Here is a 12,149-nt window from a genome sequence, read left to right as displayed (position 1 = left end):
ACTCGTGGAACATTTAAAAAAATTAATGTACATAACAACTTATGTGTTTGCCAATATTAAAAAAAAAGATCAATTTAACATTTTCTTATATTCAATGCAGCGAAAATATTTTGACTGTTTTTAACTTAAGGCATCCAACATTGAATGTCTTAACAAATTTCATATTATCCCTACTAAATTACTTATACAATTATTTTTGTCCTCCAAACACTATTTTTCATTCCTTGCACTAATACATGGTCGTATAATTTTTTTGGACAAAGGTTTAAGGTAATATTAAGATGTTATTAATAAATTCCGACGATTTGATACTAAGGAAGTTATATACATATTTTTAATTTCAACGCCTTATTTACGATAATAGTTTGTTTCATCAAAAATTGTTTGAGCCAAAAGATTCAGATACATTTTGATAGTTTTAAATAAATTATAATGGATTTGCTAGTATATCTATTGAAAAAAGTAACGATTTTTTTTTATTTTTCTACCCGTGTTATTTCCACCCTTAGCAGTAATGATTTGATGCATACAATTTACTTCAGATAAAAGTTTACAACAATATTTAAATGTTACACCAAAATAAACATTAATTCGATAGAGTATACATGGTAGGCAAGTTTTATTTATTTTCGTATTTCAAGTCCAGGTTTATTCAATTAATTGCAGCAATGGTTCGTCTAATCAAAAATTGTTTCAGACAAAAGTTTCAGATATATATTATAAGATTAACAAACAATTTGAAAGAATTTGATGGTGCTGATACGAAGGGAGTCATTCAACTCCATTAATGGCTGGTAGAATAAAAAGTTATTTAAGACAAATGTTATACATAGAGACATGCAAAATTCGCGGATTCATTTCGCGATATGCTAGCATCAAAACAACTATACCTTCGTACCGCTTCTGCGATTGGTCCACATTTTATCCGAGGAAATGTGAGCCAATGGGAAACACTAAACCAAGAAATTGCCGAATTACGGACAGCCTAGTTGAGACGTCTCACGCGTCAGTAGCCAATGAACAGGTGTCATTTCCGCGAGTATTTAAACGACTGTGGAGTCTATCCTAGAGGTCAATGAATACGCGAATTTTACAGGTCTCTAGTTATACATAATAATTTTAGGTTTTATAAGAAAACGGAACGGATATAATAGTGTATATGGTTCAGATAATATGATTTGTTTTAAATTATACCCTATATTTTTTCAACTCCCTACAACAATGGCTCGTCGTATCAATAATTATTTCAGACAAAAGTTTTAGATAAATAATATAAGATGTACAAACAATTTAAACAATTCGATAGCGTTCATACTAAGGGCGTTATGATTTTATTTTTAATTTTACCTCTCTATTTTTCAACTTCTAGCAGCAATGTATACGAATTCGATGTTGTGCCTACGAAGGGAGTTATGATATTGTTTGTCCCCCAACCCTTGTTTTTTCAACCCCTTGCAGTTATGGTTGGTCGTATCAAAAACTTATTCAGACAACAATTTTTGGTATTATTCCTACGAGTTATAATACGTTCAAATGGATGTGATATTTTATATATTATGTGAGTTACAGCGATTTTTCTTTTTTTCAAAAAACCTTCCCCATTTTTATTTTATTGGTCGGATATTGCCCATTGACGAACTCGGCTGAGATTTGCCACTACTAGATTTTATGTATCAGTTTGGAAGTTATTTGTAAAAAATTGCGACAGTTATCGTGTCCTCAACTTTTGAGTTGACGATGGTTTTGAGATCTATGGACCATGAAATAAATTTTCCGGAAATCGACCATGGTAATGACAACATTAGGTAGTATTTATCTAAAATCTACCTAAAACCCATTTGGCGAGAAAATATAGTACATGTAGTATTAGAAAAACTAACAATAATAAAAAAGAGCGGCTAGGAAGAGTAATGATGAAATGCTACTAAAAATTACAGAGACGGTATACGGAAGAAAATAGCTAGTGTAAGTACTAATTAGAAAGCAGGACCTAATTACTTGAATGGGAGATTGTACCTTGAGAATTCCCGAGGATAGAAACAATGATATGATAGAAAACAAAGACACAACCGTTAAAGTCACACTTATTAATGTGAAGATACTGAATATTCAGTCCTGCAGAAACAATCTCGTATGACTACTGAGTACAATTGATTAAACAAATAGCAAAAATAAAAAATAAATACATAATTCAATCTTAAGTTTTGTGGCCCGAATTTATTTTTTTACCGTTAGGTTGATAATAAAATCATCAACCTACATTCCAGGCGTTTGATGTTTAGTATTTTGAATATAGTGTTCCATTGCTGTTGACGATCACGGATAAAGATATATGATCACAAACTCGAAAAAGCTTATTGTCATTGTATTGAAAGGCTACCATGAAAAAACACCTGTGATAAATGTTATTGCAGTTTGGCAAAATACATTACTAACTCTTATCGAGTATGTTTATGCAAATTTGTACTTACAAAAATATATTTACCGGATCCAATGAACAAACCTAAATAGCCGCACGTAGAGTTACAGGTTATTAACCAAGGATGCATTTGTCTATGAAGTGGATTTCTGATGAAAATGGTGAAAACCCTCTGGTTAGCAATAACAAGCCGCTACATCAATGCTAATGCCAGAAGTTTATTAGCTTCAAAGGAACTCGTTGTGAAGAATAGCAATGAAAAAACCCATCATGTAGCAGTATTATTAAACAAAAATAACAACTAAGAAATCAGCCCGGAATTAGTCGTAAACTCTATTATAACCACGCATGTGTGTGTGAGTGTGGTCGTTGCTCCATTTGATTTCAAACGGTAAAATGACAATACGGACTGTGCGCATCCGCTATCTAATTTCGCACCTCTTCAGTATCCATGTTGTTTAGGCACAAGAAATGAAGATTCATGTGAATAAAATTTCCAAAGTTGAAATACGATCTATATATTGAAGTTATACTTCTAATATAACTTCCAACAAGGTTGCGTTAAACGTTTAACGCTACCATGGAGAATAACGCTACCATGGAGAATAACGCTACCATGGAGAATTATTGAAGTTATTGAATTATACTTCTAATGCGACTTCCAACAAGGTTGCGTTAAACGTTTAACGCTACCATGGATAATTATTTGCATGCAATTAAAAACTATTTTTTAATGATGCCAAAGAAGTATAACTTCTCTCGCGCGTACCTAAGTACGCGCACCCATTTTTTACTTCTAATGCGACTTCCAAAAATGTTGCGTTAAACGTTTAACGCTACCATGGAGAATAACGCTACCATGGAGAATTATTTGCATACAATTAAAAACTATTTTTTAATGATGCCAAAGAAGTATAACTTCTCACGCGTATATACCTAAGTACACGCAACCATTTTTTATTTAACAGCTTTTGTTATTGTTCTTGATGCTGCACTTCTTACACTTTTCTGTCCTATTTATTGTCTCGTTTATAAATTTGTTACTGTGTTTTTTCATTGTTTTTCCCATGTTGAAGTTATACTTATAATGCGAGTTCCAACAAGGTTGCGTTAAACGTTTAACGCTACCATGGAGAATTATTTTCATGCAATTAAAAACTATTTTTTAATGATGCCAAAGAAGTATAACTTCGCACGCGCGTACCTAAGTACACGCACCCATTTTTTTTCGATGTAATAAAGATGATGAATAAAATAGTAGAAAGTGGCGATGGCGGCCAGCTGAAACAAGGAAGCGAGTCTCGGCGATTGTTTTTGTTTTATCGGAGGCGGAAGCCGAGGCGGGGACAATTACCGATCGCTGGCCACGCGTCGGCGCGGGCCGACCAGCAGGAAGCTACAGGGGAAGGAGGGGGTTGTCCGCAGCCCGGCAGGAGGAAGGGGAAGCGGCAGGGTGACGCTAGGCTCTCTCTTGCATCACCGCCGCCACTTTCACCGCGCAACGCCGTAACACCTGGTGTAACTCTTGGTACCACGCCGGGTTTACTAACTACGCAGTAAACGCAACACGCAAAATGATCAGAAATCACATTTTTAGAGTACCTGTTTATAAACTTCGCAAGGCGCAATAGCGCAATGCAAGTATTGTTCAACTTCCAACTTTCTTGCATTTCGGCTTGCGTTTTCGACGGCCATATTTGAATAGAAGTGTTCCGAAAACATTTGAAGACTCAGACGTCTTGTGCATAGAAGCTCACGATGTTAGACTTTCACATAGTGATAGAAAATAACTTTTTGTTACGAAATTAGTGACAGTTTCTTTTGTTTTCGTGATAAATATGAATTATCAAAGGAAGCTAGGGGTAACAATATGTTTTCTACACTATTTATATTTTGAAGTTACAGGGTTGGTGACGTTTTATAAACGACTGTGACTTCCTTGTTGGTTGCGTGTCGCGTTTTTGCGTTGTTGCGTTCCTTGCGTAGTTTATATACCCATCAGCCTTAGGCCCGTTTGCATGGTCGTGACTAGTGGTCAAGGGAAGTACCTATTAATTTGATCAACCTGCAAAGTTTGGGCTCGGTCACATTTGCCGAGTTAATTATTTCATTCTCTTGTCATTACTAGTGAGTGATTCTATTGTAAATTTATTCCGACAGCTCTCTTGCATTTGTTGTTGAGTCACAAATTTTCTCACTGGATGTTTACTAAGTTATTTTCGAACTGTAAAAGTTTACGCAAGTGTTCATAAATATGAACAATTGCATGACGTTTCACCGCCATGAGATAATATTAGGTAAATATCTGTATATTAGGTAAATATCTGTTGAGCTATTTGAGATTAAATTTACGGATAAGTCCTCACATAATAACAATGACAATAAAATAAATCAAATAAATAAAATATAATCCAGGTTTCCTAATCCTCAGCTGCAAAGAATCGGACATTGAAGAAGATACTGAAGATGTTCTAAAGTATATGAAGAGGACCTTCCTTGTATTTTTAGGAGAGCCAAAAATTTGGCAAGAGATGAGATAAAATATCATGCCAACGTCTGCAGCAGATGCCTGCAAATCAGCATCGGTGCTGCCAAATATTAGAACTCTCCGTCAACTGTTGCGCAGGTTTCCTGTGACTGCAAGCACCACCGAGCGATCTTTCTCCACCTTGCGCCGATTAAAAATATATCTTCGGAGCAGAATGACAAAAGATCGTTTGAATGTACTGGCTTCAACGCATATCCATAAAGATATTGTGTCGAAAATAAAGTTAACGAAGTACTGGATATCTTCAGCAGGAAATATAAAAGAAAATTATTGTTTAACATGTGAAAATTTGTTTTACTATTTTCATATTAATAACCTTTATATTAAAATTACAAGTATATTTCATACAGTTATTTTTCTATGTTGTTTGTTTATCCCAATGATGAGAATACTTTTTGCCCGTCTGACTCTTGTGCTCGTTCCAGAAAAAAAATTCCTGGATCCGCCTTTGGTTGGGTGTATCATCAGGGACGTAACTAGACCAGTTTCCACCCGGAGCAAGAACTAATCTCCCCCCCCCCCCTTTTTTTTTTGCAAACTAACAACACCAAAACCTTTCCCGACAACACCTCATACCTCCACCACATATTAATTCCACTATTCCAATTTTTTAATATTCAATTTAGGTGGTAAACAAATAGATTTATTTGTAGTAAATTTCATTTTTTAATACGTCTCAAGTCGGATAGTACGCGAAAAATATACCAGTTTTAAAGTATTTGACGATATAGACGTATGCATCTTTCAAAACAAATAATTCAGTTCATCTGTCTGTCAAAAGTTTATTGTGTTCCAACAGATATTCCAGTAAATAAATGTCACTCTGCCAGTTTAGTCCCCCCCCCCCCCCCCCAAACCAAATGCGGCACCCGGGACATGACCCCCATTTCCCCCCCTCAAGTTACGTCCATGGTATCAACTTCTATACTAAAACTCAAATTAATCTGTCGTACTTAAAACAGCTGAGAGTGCGCCTCCACAGCGACAGACACACAACAGCCCGTCACAGACGTGTTGACCTTGGCACACATCACGCCCCGCCGTCATGAGTCAAGGTGGACGTGTTCCGATATGTTAACTCGCTTGCTGAAGTTCACGCCACGTCCCAATCCACGAACGATTTGATTTCCTTCACACTGCACTTGGCATACAAAAACTTAATGAAACTTCATCAGCTACGGGGGTTTATGGGTCATCCGTCCATACTAGGGCGGATCCAGAATGTTGGTCAGGGGAGGGCCAAATAAAAATTTTTAATACAATTTTAATATATTGAGAAATGAAGTAACTATTAATACATTTTATTTGTGGTTCAAAACTTATTATCTGAAGCACTGCAGTAAAATAATACTTACGTAAGTTTGGAAAATGAAAACTATGATTGGGAATTAGGAGAAAATCTGAAAAATTTTCAGGATACTGGGGGGGGGGGGGGGGATATCGCTATCCCCCCCCCTCTCTCTTTTTTTTCAGGATTACTAATGAAAACAATTTTTAGAGCACAAATGACCCTAAACAGTGTTTTTTTTTTTGCAGAAAATTTTCAAATACGCTTTATTTTGATACAGAATGTTTTCTAGAGCAGAGTCTTCATTCTCAGAAAACCACTACACGTCACCTCAAAGCATGGTGCGCAAAGTCGACGAGGCATCTTGACGCGAGGGCCAAAATCGCTCCTATAGCGCGGTATAACGCAGTGGCGTGTGCAAGGCGTGGGGATAGGAGGGCCTACATCTCCCCTCCTTGCGGAAGCTGTGAAAACCCGCGAGATTTCGGTGATGACTTTATCTTATTTTGTGTGATGCAAGATGAGCTGTAGACATCTGAAAATACAAACTACGCAGGAAAGTGACGTGTGTGGATAATGACAATTTAACCGCCCAAACACCTTGTCAACGTTAAGGCCCGTTCTACAATGACGCGGAAACAGAGACGTATCACGTAAACGGAGACGGATCTCAAGGGACAGGGTTTCAACAATGGCACGTAGACGGAGACGCCCGAGCTCTTCCGTTTACGTTGTTCCAATACGTTGCGACCAATAGAAGCCGAGTACTTGTCTGCGGTGGTAGCCATGTTTGTTTATGTTCGAAATACATTAAAAATTGTTTTCATTACAATAATATCTAGTGTTCTATCATCACCTTGTGGTTTATTTTTATTATTTATGTAAATTCTACCTGTGCTATGGTTTCGAAGCATTCCAATATATATATATATATATATATATATATTTTAATTAAACTAATATTCCGTAACCTTGAAATGGAATATCATTGTTTGTCATTTGTTACGTTTCCGTGCATTGTGGAAGCAGCAGATGTGAAAGTGAAGTGTTCCGTGAGATCCGTCTCAGTTTTCGTGCCACTGTAGAACGGGCCTAAGGCTGGTGTCACACAATGCTTTTCTGCCGCTGCCGTTATAACTCCCGCAGCATTATTTTTGGCTGGATATTCTTTGGATTGCTTTACTTGAGTGCACAATCCAGGTATGGCAAAAAATACTTACCCCCCCCCCCCCCCCCCCCACTTCCCCTCAACTAAAATCCCGATATCAGACACTTGGTCAAAAGTGATCCATAAGGCTGATTTATATACACGTCTTTGAAGTTGAAGCTGAACAAAAATGCTATTTTAATAATAGAGAAATTATTTAGAATGGAACACTGAGTGTCTGGATTATGTTTAATTGATTTAAGTTCTACAACCACAGCGAATTTTGTGGCTGTAGAAAAATTATTTCATTCAAATATTTGCGGGTGGTAACACGTGGACAATAAATATTTTACAATAATTATTCAACTAAACATAATCCTAACGCCCAGTGTTCCATCTGAAATAAGTTCTCTATTATTTACAGTAAAAATGTTGTTCAGCTCCAACTTCAAAGACGTATGCCATACTTGGGAAGCACTTTAGTATAAATGTTTACACCTTATCTTGTCGTGATGAACCTGCGGTCGAATTCAGACTCCACCTGCACATCCCTGCTGGTCCCTTGCTTACCTCGAGCCTGGGCCGGCGCCGAAGACGCGGTCGTCGGGGGAAAGTGCTTCCAACCGAGTTCTGCGGCCTCCAACGAGAGCGAGAGCAGCGGACGAAAGCGACCGTGTCTGTGCGGCAGCGTGTCCCGGCCGTTACCGAACCCCACGGACGTAAACAAAACAAAAAAATAAACTTAAACAAGCACTTCCTTCGCAGCCAACCGCAGCGTCTGAGCTCCAACAGCCGACTGTTTCCTTCCGCGTCTTCCGCCTCTCAAACACTCCCCCCCCCCCCCCCTACCCAAGCGGTGCGCGTGAGCCTGGTCACGTGTCGCACACGTTGCATCACGACGAGGTTACATTACGCGTCGCTGCATCGAGAGGGAGGTACAAGATTGGAAAGGAGTTGGGGGGGGGGGGAGGAGGGTGGCAAAATCACAACTGGGCCCAAGCACCAGAGGAGCCTGGTTGAGTTACGAGATTTTTTTTTTAATGCATGAGTTTATACCATGATGGTAGGTCGAAATGACACTTCTATTGCTAATAGGATTGATCGGAAACTTTACTAGTTACGCAATATGCACAGGCACCTTTTCAGTTATTGCCACTGTAACGTTTAACTTTCTTTTTTTTTTAATTGTAGGGGTTAGAAATATTGTACCTTAAGTAATTGGTAAGAGGCCCGACAAAATATTAGCTGCCCCTGGGGATTTAACTTTTTACCTGGGGGGGGGGGGGGCGGCATCCATGGTGCCATACAATAATATCTAAACAATAACGAAAGCAAGAACATTATTTTTCCACTTCATAAAGGAGGGGCAGTTGCCTAAATATTTAGCTCCACGCTGCAGATTCTTGTTGCATGCCCCCGTGCCTGTTTCAGCTCAAAGAGCACACCGCACGCGGCCTTACACGAGGCATGGAGACCCAGCATTAAGACACCAAGATCACTCGCTCAGACAGACACCACCTCAGCAAAGAGCAGGTCACTTAGAGCTATCGAGCCTAATGGTCCGGGGACCTTGTGGGTTATCCAACCACAAATCCGTGAAGAGTCCTAGGTGACATAAGGCTGCCATTGCCTCTACAATTTAGGTTATCGTGAAGGTACAAAAGGAGGTTATTAAAAATTGCTTTGGTCGTTTGAAATCAGAAAGACAGCAGTTAGGGTTTTAAATGGTTGAAAACTTTTGAAAACGTGCTACTACATTAGAGAAGACGGTTTTTAGGGGGTGGGGGGAAGAAGGATCATTGAAAATCAAGCTCAGACCAGTTGCTTAATCAGACATGTACTGCGGAAAGGATGTCTCACAATGTGTGTTGTCGTCACAGCACTCCCCACCAAGGTGTCTTAACATTCAGTCAGCCTGGCCTGTGGGCATCGAGTCACTATCCACGGGATTCACAACCCACTGCAAAGGAACGCTTATGCATAGCTGTGGAGTGAAAATTTTTGTTTTTTAATTTTATTTTTAGCTCTAGATTTCAACAGAGGACGCAATCATTGTTGGTGGGTTCATTTGTTGCAACACAAATCAGTGAAGTTGGGGAAGGACTTGTAGAAGACTGAACTTGCCTGGCGTAATCTCAAGAACCATGGACAAGGTCATTGAGGGGTTGGAGCAAGGAACAAAATCCCTGCCCCCATTTGAGTTTCCAGATTTATTTAATAATTGGGTTTACCCTAGGACAATAATTACAAGTCTAGTGTTAATGGTATTTACAGTAACCCTTACAAGTAATGTGATGATATGCACTGACGGCAATTATAGTTGTAGCCACAGTCATGTTAACAGTCTTTGAAAAGTTGTACTTTTAATAATATGGAGAGGTCCGACAAAATTGTTTGCACCCAGGCCCACAGTTTCTCGCATTGGTCATCCTGATCACAGACAACAAAAATCATTGCCTATGGATTAGAATATTATCACATAATTTGCATGTAGGTCCAGTTTTCTACTTCTGAACAAGCTTGTTCTGCCCTTTGAAAAAACCCTACAATCTTGGATTTGGTAAGTTTTTGTTACATGTATTTGCTAACTTTGGAATATACGTCCTAATTAATTGCATAAGAAGGCAAAAATAATATTATTTCCTCTTTTACACTGTCATCGTCTGGCATTGATGAATAAGCTACAACAAGAAACCATTGGGAGGAAATCTCTGGTTATTTTACGAATGGCTTCAATTGACATAACAATTACTCTAGGCCATTAATGTTAACTTCATAAAGGGTTTAATCAGGTCTACGGTTAATCGGCTGCAAAATTAAATAACTGTCCAGCAAAAGCTGGTAGGTTACACATTCCCCCTTAAAGTGTTATTAACTATTTGTGTACAAAGAAAAGGGGTATAACGGCCCTAAAATGCTACTCCCAATCAAAATAAAAAATTTCTTATAAAGCTATCTGCACACCATTTGAGAGCCCAGCCAGGCAATTACATGAAGTTTTCCTTGAACCTGTATATACTATATGTTAACTACACGCACAGATACAAGTTTAGGAACACACATTCGTCGAACTCGTACAGATAAGTGAACATTTGGAAGAAAAAAAACAATGGATGCCATTCAGGATGTAGTAACTGGTAGTAAACAGAGGGGCTTGAAGCAACTGGACTTCCCACACACAAAACTTTTGTGCAGACTACATGCTTATAAACTGTATCACATCAGTTTATGATGGAGTCCCAGCCCTCACTACGTAGGGGCACAGCACCTTGTCATGAAGGTCATAGAGGGCCCCAAATAAATTTGTGATTTTGTAGACGTTACATGTTTTCTTTTAACCTCTGATGTTAAAAGCAGCCATGTAGCATAAACTAACTAAAATATGAAGAACATAATTTATTTAGGTATATGTATTTAATTTTGAAATTCTATGATCAGTAAAACATTTATTAATGAATCATACAGAAGTGCCACAGCATATCCAGGGAAGGGGACCTATCTCTCCATCAAAGAAGTTGGCTCGATACACATTTTTTTATAAGTGCCTTACTTAATAATTTTGTATGAGTTTAATTTGAGTAAACTGCTTGAAAGAACACATTTATTTGCTGACAAGCATGCAAACTAATAAATTTAAACCCCTTTTATGTTAGTTAATAATGTTTTGTTTGGTATATGGCCACTTTCCTGGGAAACAAAGATTTTGGCCTCTCAAATTTTTAAAGGAAATAATAAATCTTTAATCATTCATAATTTCTCAAAAAAATTTAATATGCACAATCAGCAAATACCTTACATTAACATGTCATAACATAACTGTTGGACAACAGACAGCTAGTATGCAGTGTTCACAATAATTTACATTTTACAACCAACAATCAGGCATACACTGAAACAAAATCAATTATAACCATTCATTTAAAAATGTCAGTTTCAAATGTGTAACAAGTTTTCTGAAGGTGTAAGTCATTTATTTACATCAAAACATCAGTAAAATAAAATTTCCTTTATTAAAAACCAAACCAAAACTCACAGTTTAGATGATGAGATGATGTCAACACCTAATCTAATACTATTTTCCAAAACAGATTTACCAACCAACTTCAATACACATCAAAAAACAAACCAATTGGACCCATGTTCTTACAAAAATACATCTAGCAAGTTTAAATTCTTGTTAAACAGACTTAATTTGACTTCCTTTCAATAAAAAAAAAAATGTGTATGTAAGTACACAAATGTACTTAGAAAAACCATTTATCATCAACTAACAACAGTTCAAAATGCGAAACTTAACTACGAATAAATATAAATTTGTAATTGTGTTAAAATTTGGCATAAATCACAAGTTAGTTTTGTAACCAATTGGAGTATGAAAACCTCTTATCGGATACAAAATAACAAATTTTGAAACTAAAAGTGAGGAAGCAAAATGCTAGATTAAACACGGTTGATGTATTAGTTCAGTATTTGTAGAACAGGTGTCACATTGTGTGCACATACTGTTTTTGCAAGATACAAAACTTCTTTTTCTGTTAATACTGCACCACATGCAATTATTTTTTAAAGTTGTGTGCACTCTTTTAAGTTAGGGTTTGTGGACATAACCACATTCCCTCCACCCTTTCATTTAGTAAATGCTCTTATCTTCTCTCATTACCTGTAACAATTTCGAAGTTCGCCCATTCGTGTTTATGTATATCATGTTTTCTTGCATAGTGCAATCAGTTGGACTTCTTTCAGAATT

General features: G+C 37.4%; 1 protein-coding gene across 1 annotated transcript in view; it reads right to left on the bottom strand.

Moving 5' to 3' along the window:
• LOC134530033 (coiled-coil domain-containing protein R3HCC1L-like) overlaps window positions 1-8,085 on the bottom strand; it is a gene marked incomplete at its 5' end in the record, with an annotated part of 49,294 nt that extends 41,209 nt beyond the window's left edge. The window contains one exon of the mRNA XM_063364561.1: window positions 7,973-8,085. Coding sequence (XP_063220631.1) covers window positions 7,973-8,085 — 113 coding nt within the window. The remainder of the gene's footprint in view (window positions 1-7,972) is intronic.
• Between the last annotated feature and the right edge of the window lie 4,064 nt (window positions 8,086-12,149).

This window comes from Bacillus rossius, chromosome 3, assembly GCF_032445375.1.
Source record: "Bacillus rossius redtenbacheri isolate Brsri chromosome 3, Brsri_v3, whole genome shotgun sequence".
Lineage (NCBI taxonomy): Eukaryota > Metazoa > Arthropoda > Insecta > Phasmatodea > Bacillidae > Bacillus > Bacillus rossius.
Note: the sequence above shows the minus strand (reverse complement) of the source record. Positions and strands in the feature narration are given on the sequence as shown.